Source organism: Ranitomeya variabilis, chromosome 5 (genome assembly GCF_051348905.1).
Source record: "Ranitomeya variabilis isolate aRanVar5 chromosome 5, aRanVar5.hap1, whole genome shotgun sequence".
NCBI classification, from domain to species: domain Eukaryota; kingdom Metazoa; phylum Chordata; class Amphibia; order Anura; family Dendrobatidae; genus Ranitomeya; species Ranitomeya variabilis.
The window spans coordinates 258,918,699-258,938,141 of record NC_135236.1 but is presented as its reverse complement, the minus strand read 5'-3'; the positions used below and the strand labels follow the sequence as shown (position 1 = coordinate 258,938,141).

At 43.4% G+C, this 19,443-nt stretch overlaps 1 protein-coding gene across 1 annotated transcript in view; it reads right to left on the bottom strand.

Annotated features, from left to right (window-relative positions):
* Window positions 1–19,443, bottom strand: part of HCN4 (hyperpolarization activated cyclic nucleotide gated potassium channel 4) — a 433,381-nt gene that overhangs the window by 57,495 nt on the left and 356,443 nt on the right. The window contains exons 5-6 of the mRNA XM_077264133.1: window positions 13,123–13,269; window positions 5,857–6,097 (exon numbers count right to left, since the gene is read on the bottom strand). Of these exons, the coding sequence (XP_077120248.1) occupies window positions 5,857–6,097; window positions 13,123–13,269 (388 nt within the window). The remainder of the gene's footprint in view (window positions 1–5,856; window positions 6,098–13,122; window positions 13,270–19,443) is intronic.

Sequence of the window (19,443 nt, the reverse complement as noted above, 5' to 3'; positions counted from 1 at the left end):
TGTTAATAAATGTAGAGTAATGCCCCGAGGAAGGAGTAATCCTATAGCTGCACATACATTAAATGGGAGTATATTTGGGACTATGGAACAGGAGAAGGACTTGGGTCAGGGGCGGACATACCGCAGGTGCAGCCGATGCAACTGCATCGGGGTGTACTGCCCGTAGCGGCAGAGAATGCAGCCACTATGGGGCCACTGAGTCAAGATTGAGGGACGGGAAAGAGAAGGGCCCGGTGTCGTGCAGCATCGGACCCCTCTCACTCCCTCCTGTAATCATGCGAATACCCCCAGAGCCAGGGAAAGAGTAGCGCACAGAGTGCAGGAGTTCAAAAAGGAGGCGTGTCACGCAGGACCAATGAACGCTTTCCCCACCAGACTGATGAGAGTGCTGACTGGCGGCCGTCTCTGTCCTCCTGCATGGCGTGTCCCAATGGTGAGTATTCACCTGTTGTCAGGGTTCCTGGGCACAGCATGCAGGGGACAACAGTGGAGGAAGAGGAGGACTTACGTTGTGTCTACTGCCCCCTCCACTGTTCTATTCCCAGCAGTATCTCCTCACAGAGAAGAGATCGGGGGAGGAGGGCTTCCTGCACAGCACAGCACGGAGGCAGCAGGGGGCTGATTTAAGTCCTCTCTGCTGTGTCCCCATCCCCCACAGTGGGTTCTGCAGTCCTCACCAGCTGATCTGTGAACTATGAGGTCGACCTCCTCCTCGGCTTATCTGAACACCTGATATCATAGACATGTACATATGTGTGGGTGTGTGTACAGTATATGTGTGTATGTATATGTATGTGTGTGTGCATCTGTGTATCTATGTGTGTTATGTGTAACTATGTGTGTGTATGTATGTACGGTATATGTACGATGTATGTGTGATCCATTGGATCGTATATAACTTGCTGATCACTGGGGTTTCAACCACTGGGCACCCCAGAGATTCTGAGAACAGGGGTCTGAAGTCTTGTCCTAGATGGAGCAGAGCTTAGCCTCTGCTCTATTCATTATCTATAGAGCGGTTGATCGCTGTGCTTGGCTATTTCCATCAGTTCCACAGATAATGGATAGTTTTGATGTGGTCAGTGTGAATGTACAATTTTCATAGTCAAGAAAATACAGAAAAATCTTTAAATGAGAAGGTGTGTCCAAACTTTTGGTCTGTACTGTGTATATGGATCGCCCCCAGGCGCAGGGCAATGGGGTACTCGGCACCGGGTCCCTCGGTCTCGGTTCTGGGGATGTCACGGTGGCCCGACCCGGTCCGTGGCCCTGTTGAGGGGCGCCCAATTAAAGGTGTAAGTTTGTACGGTGTTCGTGACGCCACCTGTGGTATTCGGTCAGGGTGACCGACGCTGCTGGGGTCCGCTGGGGTGATGGAATGGCAGCCAGATGGTATACCTTCCCACAGGTGAAGTATGTCCACAGGGCTTCCCAAAGTGGGTGGATGATGATAGTGGTCGTTGTAAGGCGCGATGAATAACGAGGACACAAAGGTTGCAGTCTCTTTACCTTTTACTGAAGACTTCAGCGTCCGCAGTCCAGAGTACCGCTCACAGGGCTGGCTGAGTCCAGCCGGTCCGAATGCACATCCAGAGTCCCCTTAGCCAGGAGGAAATCAGTAGCCTTCCTACTAGCGCCTGTGTGTTGTAGTACCTCCCTGCTGAGCACCACGGGAAAGTCCTCACAACCTTTGTAGATGTTTCTGATGTTCTCTCTCTCTCTGTCCCCCAGATGATATGGATAGGACAACCCGTATGACGGGGTAGGGCTGTTGTTAATTTATAGGGACCCTTGAGACGCCCCTCTCCCACAATTGCCTCCGTATCTTCTTAGGTATTTAGGTTGGGCAGCCAACTTGGAATTGACTGTCCTGCCATTGTCTGGAGTAATGCGTAGAGTCAGTACTCCCTCGGTGTTCCGGCCACCAGCTACGCGCCTCAGAAGGAGGCTGCCGATCTCGGGGCAGGACTCCTCCCGGTATTATCTCCTTGTGCTGTGACTTCATTTCTCACTCTCCACAATATACTTTGCTTCGTGTCCTTTCTTAGGATGCTGCCGCAATGATGTGCAGGCGCAGCTCCGTAACGTTCTATCTCTTGCTAGGCCTCTGTCAGGATCCCACCTCTGACAGGACCTCTCTGGGTCAAACCCAGGCTGCTTCTGCCTCGATGTTATCTGTTCGAAGCCCAGTCTGCTTCTCTCTCTAACTTCCTATCCAACCCACCAGTTTTACCCGTGTGTGAGGAGTGCCCTAGTAGATAGAAGCTTTGCTCCCCCTGGTGGACTGGAGTGTAAAGTGTAGTGTGTGACTGTGATACCTGGCAAGGTGAACTCCTTTAGTACCATCAGACGTAACATCACTCCCCCTGGTGGAAGAGCGACATTACTGCAATGACCAGGACTCTGGGGCGCTGCACACACATATATATATATATATATATATATATATATATATATATATATATATATATATATATATATATATATATACTGTATATATATATAGTTTTTACTGATGTGGGTCTGCCCAAATAGAACTTTTGCTGTGGGACCCTGTGAGTGCTATGTACGTCCCTGCTTGCAGGGCAGTAATAATGAGGGCGATCTGTCTTGTTTCTCGGAGCTCTAGGTTCCCGGGGTCCCATTGCCAGATTGCTCTCATCACAAGTAGCATACCGAGCAGGGAGTGGGGGCCATTTCTTGCACAGGGGTCCCAAGCTGTCAGTGTCCGCCCCTGATTTGGGTATTCCGGTTACAGTACACAATGTCAAACAGTAGTATTGCAGTAGTTACATTTCATTCTTCCTATGTTAAAGGAAGCCTGTTATCAGAAAAAGATGCTAATAACCTGCAGACATGGAGTTAATATACAGGTTAATAACGTTATTAACCTGCACAATGCCCACAATTACCCGAAAACTGGGGGAGAAAATTAACTTTATTCCCCCCAGTTTCAGTCACGGGGGCGGCGCCGGCGCGGGTTCAGTCACCACTCCGAGAATACAGAGCAGTTCCTGTAACCATGTCCCCAGCCCTGACTGACACTCCCTCTGCATTAGGGCCAGCTGTTAGTCAGGACCAGGGGTGCGGTTACAGACGCTTCTCTATATTCTCACTGAACCTGTGCCGATGCTGCCTTGTGACTGAAATGCTTTTGGGGGGAAATAAAGTTAATTTTCTCCCCTCATTGTTCAGGTACATTCGGGTGCTGGGCAGGTTAGTAACGCTATTATAAAAACCACAAAAAGAGGAAAAAATCCTCCAATATTCAAGAAAAAACAAAAGCAGGCTGAGATGCTTACCTGTCTAACTGGGCCTCAATACAAATGCACTAACAGGGTGCAGTGGACCCAAGTAAAATGGCAACTGCACAGGTGCAATAATACCAAATGAGACAGCCAGCCTTCAATCAGCCCACCAGTGCAAAAATATATATTAAAATGCGCGCGTGTCCTGCCTCCCGTGACGTCACGGCTTGTGATTGGTCGCGTCGCCCATGTGACCGCGACGCGACCAATCACAAGCCAGAACGTAATTTTAAAATCCTAAAGGACCTAAAATTACGTCACGGCTTGCTGTGATTGGTCGCGTCGCGGCCACATGGGCGGCACGCGACCAATCACAAGCCGGGACTTCACGTAAGGAAGTAAACGCGCGAATTTTAAGCAAACAACGCTGCCGGTTCCCTCGCTGAGGTCCAGGCTGCGTCGGAGAGGTGAGTATAGCAATATTTTTTTATTTTAATTCTCTCTTTTACACATTTTTACATTAATGTTGTTTCGATACCGATACCCGATACCACAAAAGTATCGGATCTCGGTATCGGAATTCCGATACCCGCAAGTATCGGCCGATACCCGATACTTGCGGTATCGGAATGCTCAACACTAGTCCTGATGTCTTTTCTATCCAGGGAGTCCTTTATACTCATCTGTTCCATGTGTATGCTTTCCCAGGCTGTAATAACATGTCTTATGTTCTGCATATGCAAACACTTAATTGATTGCATATTTTGTTCTAGCTCGTTGTGTTTTCTGTTTTGCAACATGTGAAATACAACAAATTAAAAAAAAGAAAAACCTGAATTAAACTGTAAATAATTTTCTGATTACACATGACATTTAAAGAGGATTATAAGTGACTAGATGGTGGCTCGATTCTATCGCATCGGGTATTCTAGAATATCTATGTAGTTTATTTATGAAGATTTTAGAATAATGCAATGAATACACAGGATTCGGCCAGCCAGGCGCGACCAATCAGCGAAGTGTGGGTCAAACCCCTCGCCAATTCGCGGCCGGACTGCGCCTGTCGCTGATTAGTTGCGCCCGGCCGGGCGCGACCAATCAGTGAAGCCAGGGCCGGCTCCAGGTTTTTGAGGGCCCCGGGCGAAAGAGTCTCAGTGGGCCCCCCCTTTAACACATACCACGATTCATGATGCACAGATAGAGCAGAGAAATATAGCACAGCCACGTAGCATATAACAAAGCCCATGTAGTATATAACACAGCCCACATAGTATATAACACAGCCCACATAGCATATAGCACAGCCACATAGCATATAACACAGCCACGTAGCATATAACACAGCCACGTAGTATATTGCACAGCCCACGTAGCATATAACACAGCCCACGTAGTATATAGCACAGCCACATAGTATATAGCACAGCCACATAGTATATAGCACAGCCACGTAGCATATAACACAGCCACGTAGTATATTGCACAGCCACGTAGTATATTGCACAGTCCACGTAGCATATAACACAGCCCTCGTAGTATATAGCACAGCCATGTAATATATAGCACAGGCACATAATATATAGCACAGCCACGTAGTTTTTAACAGCCCACTTAGTATATAGCACAGCCAAGTAGTATATAGCACAGCCATGGAGTATATAACCCAGCCCACACAGTATATAACACATCCCACGTAGTATATAACACAGCCCACGTAGTACATAGCACAGCCCACGTAGTAGATAACACAGCCCATGTAGTATATAGCACAGCCATGTAGTATATAGCACAGCCAAGTAGTGTATAGTACAGCCACGTAGTATATACCACAGCCACGAAGTATATTGCACAGCCACATAGTATATTGCTCAGCCACGTAGTATATAGCACAGCCCACGTAGTATATAACACAGCCCACATAGGGCTGTGCATAGGCAGCATCAATAGTAAAAAAGTGAAGCGGTGTTTAAATCCCGCCCCAATATCGCTGATTGGTCGCGGCCGGCCGGGAACGACCAAACAGCGACGTGGGATTTCTGTTACAAACAAACAGACAAACAGACGGAAGTGGACCTTAGACAATTATATATATAGATATGTGTCTGCAGCACATTAATCTGATATGATAACATTGGCTGCATTCACTAGAAACTGTAAAATGCTGACAGTTACTATCAAAAAAATCTGTATAAGTTTCTTCAGCTTAAAAAAAATCACAGATCTCTAGAAAAAAAAAAAATTATGGACAAGGGAAAAAAGTGCCCTATTTTTACGGACTGTCCTAGAATTTCTGGATGGCTGACCTGTTTTTGGCCCAAGACAGGCTTGTCTGATAGGAATAGTTAGGGTCCATCCAAAAGAAAGGTATGCCTTATCATGGTTGGTGGCACACATGAAATATCAAATGTGTGTGCTAAGTTCCTTCATTTCATAGGTATATTTTATATAGCTGTAATGCAGTCCAAATTTCATACAGTTAATGTTTGTATACATCTTAGTGCCTACAGATGCTGCTGTATTCTTTTGTTTATTTCTATCTATCTTATCAAATATCATATATTGCACATATGTGAGTGAGATATATACACACATATGTAAATGTACTTACCACCAAAGTAGGATCCGTCAGCAAGTTTGGTCTCTTTACTGCCTTTGCTCAAGATACTGACCACACCATGCTGTATAAAGAACATCTTCTTACCAACTGTACCCTCTCGAATAAGATAATCTCCTGGCTGAAACACCTCAAAGCGTAGTTTTGTAAGCATTGAAGTCACGAAATTAGGATCAGCATTGGCAAAAAGAGGCATAGAGGCCACAAGCTTACGGCAGTTAAAATTGATGATCTCCTATTGAAAGAGAACATAGTATGAGTCAAAGAAAATATGGCATACTCCATGAGTAGTTCTGAAACAAAAATGAACAGGACACATTTTTGCTGGTCCTGAAAGTTAAGCTAAGGCATGTTAACATATGAGATGAATCTAAAACTGTTGTACAAACTTGAAAAGGAGCTACCGCAGCATCTTAGTTGTGCATTATTAGGAACAATTTAACCCAACTATTCATGATAATATGCATTATCGCTATGATTTATTACATTGAGAAATTTTTGTTTTATAAGTAAGCAATATATTGTTATATTATATTTTGTCTTGCAAAAAAAGAATTCTAGCAATATTTTTGAAGTAGGCAGAAGTATAATATCATCTCAGTAGAAGTTTTATTACATCTTTACTGCCTGACGGGTTTCTATCAGAAGTTTACCGCTATAGGAGTACTGCACCTTTCACTTATAGGAGCACATATGTTGTCTCACATGGGGAGCTGTACATGTCTTTCTTAATCTCTAATTAGAACAAGGTTAAAGGGAATCTGTCACCCCAAAATTTGCCTATAAGCTAAGGCCACCGGCATCAGGGGCTTATCTACAGCATTCTGTAATGCTGTAGATAAGCCCCAGATGTAACCTGAAAGATAAGAAAAACAAGTTTACATCTTTACTGCCTGACGGGTTTCTATCAGAAGTTTACCGCTATAGGAGTACTGCACCTTTCACTTATAGGAGCACATATGTTGTCTCACATGGGGAGCTGTACATGTCTTTCTTAATCTCTAATTAGAACAAGGTTAAAGGGAATCTGTCACCCCAAAATTTGCCTATAAGCTAAGGCCACCGGCATCAGGGGCTTATCTACAGCATTCTGTAATGCTGTAGATAAGCCCCAGATGTAACCTGAAAGATAAGAAAAACAAGTTAGATTATACTCACCCTGCGCAGGCGTACTTTATCTGCCCTGTTGAGGGCAGAGCAAAGTACTGCAGTGCGCAGGCACCGGGAAAGGTCAGAGAGGCCCGGCACCTGGCACTGCTGTACTTTGCTCTGCCCTCAACACTCCTGCGCAGGAGCCGTGACAGGAAGCAAAGAAGAGAACGTCATCATATGAAGATGGGAGGTGCTGGACCGAACCATGACGCCCATCAGACCTGACCGCACCAGGACCGCCCCTGGGTGAGTATAATCTAACTTGTTCTTCAAGAAGGCAAGCATGGTTGTTGGCCTCCATCTGTACTCTTTTGAGGAGGTATTGGAAGATAGGATTCAGAAGAAGTGTAGGGCTATAATGATCAATAATACACACCCACTATACGAGCTGTTCTTGAAGCAGAAGAGCACATTCAGCAGCCGCCTAATCCTACTAAGGTGTAAGAAGGAGAAATTCAGGAAATCGTTTGTACCTACTGCTATGGGGATGTATAATAATTTCCTAAGGGTGGTAGACAACAATGACTGATTGCAGGTATACTAATGTCAATTAACAGTGACTTATATACCTGAACTACCCACATTTATTTGTTATGTAATGTTGGTATACTTGTGCAAGATTTGTGTCCTAATATTTTATGCACTGCTGTTTGTATTGCTGCTGTAATACCATAATTTCCCCCTGGATCAATAAAGTGTATTGTATTGTATCGTATCGTCATATCGTAAATAGAACTATTTGACATAAACTCCACTTGCCCGTGTTTGGAGGAAGAACGATGAGTACAACCCCGAGAACACCGTCCCAACCATGAAGTATGGTGGGAAAACATTATTCGGGGATGTTTTTCTGCAAAAGGGACTGGACGACTGCACCCCATTGAAGGGAGAATGCATATGGTCATGTATCGCAAGATATTGGCCAACAACATTCTTACCTCAGTAAGAGCATTGAAGCTGAGTCACGGTTGGGTCTTCCAGCATCAGAATGACCCAAAACACACAGCCAGGGCATCTAAGGAGTGGCTCCATAAGAAACATTTCGACGTCCTGGAATTGCCTAGCCAGTCTCCAGACCTGAACCCAATATAAAATCCTCGGAGGGAGATGAAACTCAATGTTGCCCAGCGACAGACCCAAAACATGAAAGATCTTGAGAAGATCTGTATGGAGGAGTGGGCCAAAATCCCTGCTGCAGTGTGTGCAACTTGGTCAAGAACTACAGGAAAGATCTGACCTCTGTAATTGCAAAAAAGGTTTCTCTACCAAACATTAAGTTCTGTTTTTGTATCAAATACTAATTTCTCGCAATAAAATGCAATTTAATTATGTAAAAATCATCCAATGTGATTTTCTGTTTTTTTTTAAGATTCTGTCTCTCACAGTTGAAGTTTTCCTATGAAAAAAAACTACAGACCTCTCCATTCTTTGTACGTGGGAAAACTTGCAAAATCGGCATTGTATCAAATACTTATTTTCCCTACTGTACAGCAGATGAAATAAGTATTGAACACATCACCAATTTTCAAAGAAAATATATCTCTAAAGGGGTTATTGACATGAAATTCTCACCAGATATTGGTAACAACCCATCCGACCCACACAGGCAAATACATCAAACAATAGATGTCCATAAATTAAATTCTGTCTAACAATGAGAAATGACACAGGAAAAATACTGAACACGCTTAGGCTGCCGTCACACTAGCAGTATTTGGTCAGTATTTTACATCAGTATTTGTAAGCCAAAACCAAGAGTGGAACAATTAGAGGAAAAGTATAATAGAAACATATGCACCACTTCTGCATTTATCACCCACTCCTGGTTTTGGCTTACAAATACTGATGCAAAATACTGACCAAATACTGCTAGTGTGACGGCAGCCTTACTGAAATTTATTTAATACTTCTACAAAAGTCTTTGTTGGTGGTGACGGCTTCAAGACATCTACTGTATGGAGAAACTAGTAGATCAGGGATCTTAAACATTGGGCCACTTGGGCCAAAACAATTTCTTGTAGCTGGTAGCCAGATGTAGCAGAGGTGCACAAGACTCCCGACTTGGGTCAGGGGACAGAGGGGCATATTTTCCCCCAGCAGTTGCTCAATGTCTCACATGTGGCTACTACTTTAGCGCCCAGGCCAGCAATGTGTCTTTAAAAGTGTCTCGTGCTGTCCTGGCTGTGTCACAGAAGGCTGATACAGATGAGCAGCAAGTTATGCATGTGTGCTAAATGATATAAGGCAGCTTGCCTAGATATGTCTGGTTATACCCACCAGAGAGGATCTGTAAGCAACAGGGCCAGATAAAAGACAAACCATATGAAGAAAGTAAACACTGTTTGGCTGGCGGGGGAGCTATCATACTGCACTACTGCACATAGGGGGATGTAGGGCCATCATATAATATATATACTAGAGCTGTGGGGGCCAAAATACCTTGTACAGGGAAACTAGGGGGCTGTTATACTGTATATAGGGATGCTGTGGGGCATCATACAAACAGTACAGACCAAAAGTTTGGACACACTTTCTTATTTAAAGATTTTTCTGTATTTTCATGAGTATGAAAATTGTACATTCACACTGAACGCATCAAAACTATGAATTAACACATGTGGAATTATATACTTAACAAAAAAGTGTGAAACAACTGAAAATATGTCTTATATTCTAGGTTCATCAAAGAAGCCACCTTTTGCTTTTATGACTGCTTTGCACCCTCTTGGCATTCTCTTGATGAACTTCAAGAGGTAGTCACCGGGAATGGTCTTCCAACAATCTTGAAGGAGTTCCCAGAGATGCTTAGCACTTGTTGGCCCTTTTGCTTTCACTCTGCGGTCCAGCTCATCCCAAACTATCTCGATTGGGTTCAGGTCTGGTGACTGTGGAGGCCAGGTCTTCTGGCGTAGCACCCCATCACTCTCCTTCTTGGTCAAATAGCCCTTAAACAGCCTGGAGGTGTGTTTGGGGTCATTGTCCTGTTGAAAAATAAACGATGGTCCAACTAAACACAAACTGGATGGAATAGCATGCGGCTGCAAGATGCTGTGGTTGCCATGCTGGTTCAATATGCCTTCAGTTTTGAATAAATCCCCAACAGTGTCACCTGCAAAGCACCCCCACACCATCACACCTCCTCCTCCTCCATGCTTCACGCATGGGAACCAGGCATGTAGAGTCCATCCGTTCACCTTTTCTGCGTCGCACAAAGACACGGTGGTTGGAACCAAAGATCTCATATTTGGACTCATTATACATAAGCACAGATTTCCACTGGTCTAATGTCCATTTCTTGTGTTCTTTAGCTAAAAAAAAGTCTCTTCTGCTTGTTGCCTGTCCTTAGCAGCGGTTTCCTAGCAGCTATTTTACCATGAAGACCTGCTGCACAAAGTCCCCTCTTAACAGTTGTTGTAGAGATGTGTCTGCTGCTAGAACTCAGCGTGGCATTGACCTGGTCTCTAATCTGAGCTGCTGTTAACCTGCGATTTCTGAGGCTGGTGACTCGAATAAACTTATCCTCAGAAGCAGAGGTGACTCTTTGTCTTCCTTTACTGGGGCGGTCCTCATGTGAGCCAGTTTTTTTGTAGCGCTTGATGGTTTTTGCCACTGCACTTGGGGACACTTTCAAAGTTTTCCCAATTTTTCGGACTGACTGACCTTCATTTCTTAAAGTAATGATGGCCACTCATTTTTTTTTACTTAGCTGCTTTTTTCTTGCCATAATACAAATTCTAACAATCTATTCAGTAGGACTATCAGCTGTGTATCCATCAGACTTCTGCACAACACAACTGATGGTCCCAACCCCATTTATAAGGCAAGAAATCCCACTTAGTAAACCTGACAGGGCACACCTGTGATGTGAAAACCATTCCCGGTGACTAACTCTTGAAGCTCATTAAGAGAATGCCAAGAGTGTGCAAAGCAGTCATCAAAGCAAAAGGTGGCTACTTTGAAGAACCCAGAATATAAGACATATTTTCAGTTGTTTCACACTTTTTTGTTAAGTATATAATTCCACATGTGTTAATTCATAGTTTTGATCCCTTCAGTGTGAATGTATAATTTTCATAGTCATGAAAATACAGAAAAATCTTTAAATGAGAAGGTGTGTCCAAACTTTTGTTCTGTACTGTATATAGGGGCTGTGGGGACATCTTACTACAGGGTGGTATCAGATGATCCCAAAGATAAAAGTCTAAGGGGGTCAGATCGGGAGATCTTGGTGACCATTCAACTGGTCCACAATGACCAATCCAGCTTCCAGGAAACTGTTCATGTAGGAATGCTCGGACCTGACACCCATAATGTAGCGTTGCATTATCTTGCTGGAAAAACTCAGGGAATGTGCCATCTTCAGTGCATAAAGAGGGCAACACATCATCATGATGGTCGTCGTGGGGCAGTTGAATGGCCACCAAGGTCTCCTGATCTGACCCCCTTAGACTTTTATCTTTGGGGTCATCTGAAAGCAATTGTCTATTCTGTGAAGATACAAGATGTGCAGCATCTGAAACAATGGATACTGGAAGCCTGTGCTTGCATTTCTTCTGCGGTGTTGCTATCAGTGTGTCAAGAGTGGGAGAAGAGGGTTGCATTGACAATCCAACACAATGGGCAGCACATTGAACACATTTTATAAGTGGTCATGAAGTTGTAAATAACTAATGAAAGAATAAAGTTACGTTAAAACCAAGCACACCATTGTTTTCTTGTGAAATTCTCAATAAGTTTGATGTGTCACATGACCCTCTTCCCATTGGAAAAATAAAGTTGGATCCAAAATCGTTGACTTCAAAATGGCTGCCATGGTCACCACCCATCTTGAAAAGTTTTACCCCTCCCATATACTAATGTGCCACAAAAAGAAGTTGATATCACCAACCATTCCCATTTTATTTAGGTGTATCCATATAAATGGATCACCCTGTATATTGGAGGATGTGGGACCATCATGTGGTATATAGGGGAGCTATGCGGCCATCATGCTATCATGCTGTCAGCTGAGCAGTCAGAATGACAGACATTAAGATTGCAAATCTCACATTGATCATATGAAAGTGGCAAGTAAAAAAACACATAATGTTTTGGAATTAATATAATTTGTCAGATGCATGATGTATTATAGTATTGTTTCTATATGAGGTAGGCATTCTGACGCCTAAAAATGTATGTTTTTTTTACTTGCCTGTTGTGATCACAGTACAGTAGACATTGTAATGCAAAGCGGACTTTAGCTATGTGAATACTGTCAAGGCTAAATTCGCCATGTAGCCCAGCCTAAATTTAATAATGTGTCCAGCTCTCTAATGGGATTTTTCAAAGTGTCCCTGGATCCCATGTTAGCATTTTAGTTTGATACCCCTAATATAAATCATAACATTAGGAAGGACTAGAGAAAGCTCAAAAATTTTGAAGGAAGTGTGATTTAGACAATAGTATAGGGAAGTATTCTTTACAATTAGAGTAGTCAACCCAGTTCCAAAAAAAGGCAGAAGTGTTCTTAGAAACTATGTTCACATTTAAGAAAGGGCTAGATGTTCATCTAATAACAAATGACATTGAGGGTTATAATAAAATCTATCAACTACTGCTGCATAATTGATCAAGAAAGGTTAAACTTGAAGAACCCGTATCTTTTTTCAACCAATGTGACTCTCTAACGAGCCTTTGCCACATGACTTAGGATAAAAGCAAAAAACAAAATCCTAAGACATGTGGCAAGGCTATGAGAGAGTTGATATTGACTTTTAGGATTGCTACTGCCAAAAGATGGCACTAGAGTTCTAGTCCTCCTCCTCTCTGAAGAGAATTTTCAAACAAAATTAAAAAAAATGAATTTGCCAGTTCTGACACAATCATCTGGATTTGTTCTGATAGGCCTAATAATATAAAATAATGGAGATGAACGTTAGTCATAGCTCACTGCTGTAGTACTTTTCAGGTCCAGCAGAAGGATGACAAAGTCTTCTAAGAATATGGTAATAAGTCTCTTAAGTTCACAACTCTTTTATTTACACCACATTCGTCACTGAAAACTTTTGTGTAAATGTTCTATCATACAGAATTCTAATAAGTCATATCATATGTATTAACATATCTCACCTCTCTCAGAGGTTCACTCAACTCGCCAAGAATACTTTCTTCATCAAACATTTTTCCTTGATAGCGATGTTCGTAGTAGTCGTGGATCCGCTGACGCATATCTGCTGGGAGCTTGTGAAACGACATGTACTGTTCTACTTGTTTGTACTGAAAATAAAGGGAAAATTCATGTATTGAGCAGACTAGATCAGAGATGCCACGTTTAACAAATTTCATCAGTAATATCTTAATATATGCAAAGGCACAGCATGATGGTGTTATTCCAATGAGTGGCTCATACTTATTGCAGGTAGCTGCTTATGAAAACAAGAAGAGAAGAAAACACCATTTTCAGAAATATGTTAAGAAGATGTTAGGTTACATGTTGAACTTTGTGGACTTGTGTCTTCTTTCAACCTTAAAACTATAAGATATAATCAACATTATCCATTCATTGCCTTTAAAACATATCCATGTAAGAATATGTAGTTGTTTCCAGCTTCTGGTAAAAAACCTGACTTTATTGGAAAACTTCATTAAAACATTTGGATATGACCACAAAAATAACCACAAAAGTAACTACGCATTTCAGACACATGCCAACGTCTTTTGCTCAAGCTCAAATGACAAAGAACAAAGGACTCTGGTCACAGTCGATTTCCATGCTTCGGAAGCATTACAGCCCTATGTGGGTTGAGATGATTACATTTCTTTTATGTTTTCTGCTGCTTTAAAACATCATGTGTACTGTACCCTTGCAATATAACGAACCAATCAAGATATATATATATATATATATATATATATATATATATATATATATATACACACACAGTGAATATATACTGTATATGTGCACACAGATTTGGACAAAGTTCTTTCTTACTGTTAAACTAAGAAAAATTGTAAAGTAATGTGAATTGTGGTTAAGCAGAAAAATAATGTAAATAAACCTAGTGAAAATGGCCTGGACGAAAATGATGGAGCGCTTAAATTGATAATTTAAAGCACAACCTTTTGAGGCAATAACTGCATACAAACAATTTCTGTAATTCTCAATGAGACTTTTGCACCTGTTCACAGGTATTTAGGCCGGCTCCTCGTGAGTAAACTGCTCCAGCTGTCTCAAATTTGAGGGGTGCCTTCTCCAGAATACAGGTTTTAGCTCCTTCCTTAGATACTGAATAGGCTTTAGATCAGGGCTCATAGAAAGCCACTTAAGAATAGTTTAATGCTTTGATCTTATACATTATTGAATGTGTGATACCCCAGGGTCCTGGTTGTAACAGTGGCATTGCTTTCCTCAAGGGCAGAGTAATGTCACGCTTGGAAGCGATGGAAGATTCCTTTTGACAGATAATCAGCACATACAACACCATTCTGACTCTGGGCTAGAAGGGGGAGCTCTACACCCGACTTAAGGGGAGCTGCTCTTTTTGGTCGGGAGGAGTTAGTTAGTTACTAGGCAGTTGCTAGGCAGTTAGGAAGATTTAGACAGTTGGTGCCAGACAGTAGACTGGAGCAGTCTGAGGCAGAAGGATGGGTGAGGGGCAGAACAGCCTGAGGTGCTGTAGCCCCTATATAGTGAGATACAGAAGGAAGAACAGCCTTTAGAGAATGTGCCGGAGAGCGAAGCACAGGAGTGTGATAACAAGGGAGAATAGCTGGGACTGGGCTACATCCCTTATTGACTGAGGTTGTGTCATACTTTAGGTGGCACAGCAGAAACCGGTAGGACAGCTAAACTACATGTAACCTGTCCGCCCTAACACCCTGGACACACAGTGACACATAGAGCCCGGGTGATGATACAGATCCTGTAAAAATGCTCGAGTCACTTGTCATATGGGTTTTTGTCCTACTTCAACAAAGGGCAGAGAGAACAGAGAGGTCCTTGCTACAAAGCCATAGGCAGTAAGGGACTATAACAACACAGCGCTAAAAGGAAGGCTTTTAACTCCACCTGATAAAGCTGGACTCTGAACTCGCTTCCAAGCTGGCCAGACCCTGCCTGTACCTGTGATCTGGTGCCCCGGACTGTGGCTGCCTGCTACCATCAGTAAACCAGGTTAAAAGACTGCACAACTGTGTCCTTTGTTCTTTACTGCACCACTCACCATCCTCCATCTATTCACCTGGGGACCTACTTCACCCGTGGGAAGTTATACCATCCGGCTGCCATAACATCACCCCAGAGGACCCCTTTAAGCAGCGTCGGTCACCCCTGACCGAATACCACAGGTGGCGTCACAAACTTTAAAGACCTTTCCTTTAACATGGGCGCCCAGGGCCACGGACCGGGTCGTCACCGCCATAACACATCCCTTTAACACATCCCTTTAAGTACCAGACCCGGTACCGAGTACCCCACGGCCCTGGCGAGTGACACAAATGTGCTTAGCTGTGTGTTTTAGGCCATTATCCTGTTAGTGGACCCATGATCTGTGGCTCTGATCAAGTCTTCTCACACTGGGCAGCACATTTTGCTCCAGAATGCCTTGATAGTTTTGATATTTCAATGCAGTCTTCAAAGATTCAAGACACTGCGCCAAATGCAGCAAAGCGGCCCCAAAACACAACCAAGCCTCCTCCATGTTTCACAGTAGGTACGACATTTTTTTCTTGCATGCTGCATTTTAGTGTCTGTGAACATAGAGCTGTTGTGACTTGCGAAGAAGCTCCAGTTTTGTCTCATCTGTCCAAAGGACATTCTTCCAGAAGCTTTGTGGCTGATCAATATGCAATTTGGCAAATTCCAGTTTCACTTTTTTATGATTTGCTTTCAACAATGGTTTCCTCCTTGGTTGTCTTCCATGAAGCCTACTTTAGCCAAAATACTGAAGGATCTCTTTGAAAGTTGTTCTGGGTTCTTTGGTTACCATTTATATTTCATTAATTTTCCTCTTGCACCACATCCAGAGAGGTTGGCTACAGTCCCATAGACCTTAAAGGGAGCCTGTCACAGGGTTTGTCCCATATGAGATATGATCACCACCTTTCAGTCCTGATATACAACATTCTAATATGCTGTATATATGCCCGCAATCTGGGCTGCAACAAAAGAAAAATACCTTCTACTATATAATTGTCTAAGCGTCACTTCCGTCTTTCTGTCTGTCTGTCTGTCTTTCTGTCTTTCTGTTTGTCTGTCTGTAACGGAAATCCCAAGTCGCAGATTGGTCGCGGCAAAACAGCCACGACCAATCAGCGACGGGCACAGTCCGGCGGCAAAATGGCTGCTCCTTACTCCCCGCAGTCAGTGCCTGGCGCCCGCTCCATACTCCCCTCCAGTCAGCGCTCACACAGGGTTAATGGCAGCAGTAACGGACCGCGTTATGCCGCGGTGTAACGCACTCCGTTATCGCTGCTATTAACCCTGTGTGACCAACTTTTTACTATTGATGCTACCTATGCAGCATCAACAGTAAAAAGATCTAATGTTAAAAATAATAAAAAAATAAAAAATAGTTACAGTATATACTCACCAACCGTCGGCCCCCTGGATCAGGAACAGGCCTTTCCCGCTCCTCGCGACTCTCCGGTGACCGCTCCATGCATTGCAATCTCGCGAGATGATGACGTAGCGGTCTCGCAAGACCGCTATGTCATCATCTCGCGAGACTGCAATGCACTCTTGGGACCGGAGCGCACGAGGAGCATCGGTAAACGCTTCACCTGGATGCGGGGCCAACGGAAGGTGACTATATAACTATTTTTTATTTTTATTCTTTTTTTTAACAGGGATATGGTGCCCACATTGCTATATACTACGTGGACTGTGCAATATACTATGTGGGCTGTACAATATACTATGTGGGCTGTGCTATATACTACGTGGGCTGTGCTATATACTATGTGGGCTGTGCAATATACTATGTGGGCTGTGCAATATACTACGTGGGCTGTGCAACATACTACGTGGGCTGTGCAATATACTACGTGGGCTGTGCAATATACTACGTGGGCTGTGCAATATACTATGTGGGCTGTGCAATATACTACGTGGGCTGTGCAATATACTACGTGGGCTGTGCAATATACTACGTGGGCTGTGCAATATACTACGTGGCTGTGCAATATACTATGTGGGCTGTGCAATATACTATGTGGCTGTGCAATATACTACGTGGGCTACGTGGGGTTGGCGCATGTCTCGTGCTTTCCTATGTGGTAAATATGTATTGAGGTTCTCCATGTTTTTAACACATTAATTCGCATTGTCTTAGGCATATTATTCGGTGATTCTTTTAGGATTTAAGTACCCTGTGCAGGGTTAAGCCCCTGGTACTACTACCTATAGCCTGTGAAATTGTCCTATTGCATGCGGTTTTTGTATAGTTTCAGTAGTATTTATATGGGAGAGGTTTTCTCATACATGTATACATTACCACTAAGTGGATTTAGATTATACGGAGCCAGTGTTTGGCCTATTTTATACTTATGGTTTGCACGTGACTTGTTTTTTATAATCGGAGGCACTTATGTTTCATCAGGTTTGTGATTGTGTATAATAGCCTTTGACTTTTTACTGTTGTAATATAAATAAATTATATGTTTTTTCGAACCATACATTCATTGTGGCCTGTCTTATATTCTTTGGGAGGTCTTTGTGTCTATACTACGTGGGCTGGGCAATATACTACGTGGGCTGTGCAATATACTACGTGGGCTGTGCAATATACTACGTGGCTGTGCAATATACTACATGGGCTGTGCAATATACTACGTGGGCTGTGCAATATACTACGTGGGCTGTGCAACATACTACGTGGGCTGTGCAATATACTACGTGGGCTGTGCAATATACTACGTGGGCTGTGCAATATACTACGTGGCTGTGCAATATACTATGTGGGCTGTGCAATATACTACGTGGCTGTGCAATATACTACATGGGTTGTGCAATATACTACGTGGGCTGTGCAATATACTATGTGGGCTGTGAAACATACTACGTGGGCTGTGCAATATACTACGTGGGCTGTGCAATATACTACATGGGCTGTACAATATACTATGTGGCTGTGCAATATACTATGTGGGCTGTGCAATATACTACGTGGGATGTGCAATATACTACGTGGGATGTGCAATATATTATGTGGCTGTGCAATATACTACATGGGCTGTGCAATATACTACGTGGGCTGTGCTATATACTACGTGAGACGTGGGCTGTGCAATATACTACGTGGGCTGTGCAATATACTGACATGGGCTGTGCAATATACTTCGTGGCTGTGCAATATACTATGTGGGCTGTGCTATATACTACGTGGCTGTGTTATACACTACATGGGCTGTTATATACCATGTGGGCTGTGCTATATACTACGTGGGCTGTGCTATATAATACGTGGGCTGTGCTATATACTACGTGGCTGTGTTATGTGCTATGTGGGCTGTTATACACTCTGTGGGCTGTGCTATATACTCCGTGGGCTGTGCTATATACTACATGGCTGTGCTATATACTACGTGGCTGTGCTATTTACTACGTGGGTGTGTTATGTGCTACGTGGGCTGTTATACACTCTGTGGGCTGTGCTATATACTCCGTGGGCTGTGCTATATACTACATGGCTGTGCTATATACTACGTGGCTGTGCTATTTATTACGTGGGCTGTTATATAGTACGTGGCTGTGCTATTCACTACGTGGGCTGTTATATAGTACGTGGCTGTGCTATATACTATGTGGCCGGCCGCGAACAATCAGTGACAGGTTAAGTCCGGCCGCGAATTTGCGCGGGATTTGAACCACGCTTCGCTAATTGGTCGCGGTTGGCCGAATCCTGTGTATTCAATGTATTATTCTAAAATCTTCATAAATAAACTACATACATATTCTAGAATACCCGATGCGTTAGAATCGGGCTACCATCTAGTTTATTATAATCACCTGCGGGGCAGTCGGGTCCGATGGGTGTCGCTGGTCTTGGTCCGGGGCCTCTCTTCTTCTTTTGATGCCTTCCTCCTTCTGTACTTTATATGGATGATACATCCTACATCATCGACACAGTGTTCTCTGGCATCGTGCTCCTGCACAGGCATACTTCACTGCTCTGACGAGGGCAGAGCAAAATACTGCAGTGCACATGCGCTGTGAAAGGTCAAAGAGTCCCGACACATGCACACTGAATCACTTTATTCTGCCCTAATCAGAGCAGAGAAGTACACTTGTGTAGGAATGTGACGTCAGGATGCAGTGTGTGGATGACGTAGGAAGCATCATCCACACGAAGCACAGAAGGATGACGGCATCAAAAGAATAAGGGAGGCGACTAAGACCAGTGTTTATCTTTTGTTGCAGGCCTTATCAGGGCATACAGACAGCATATT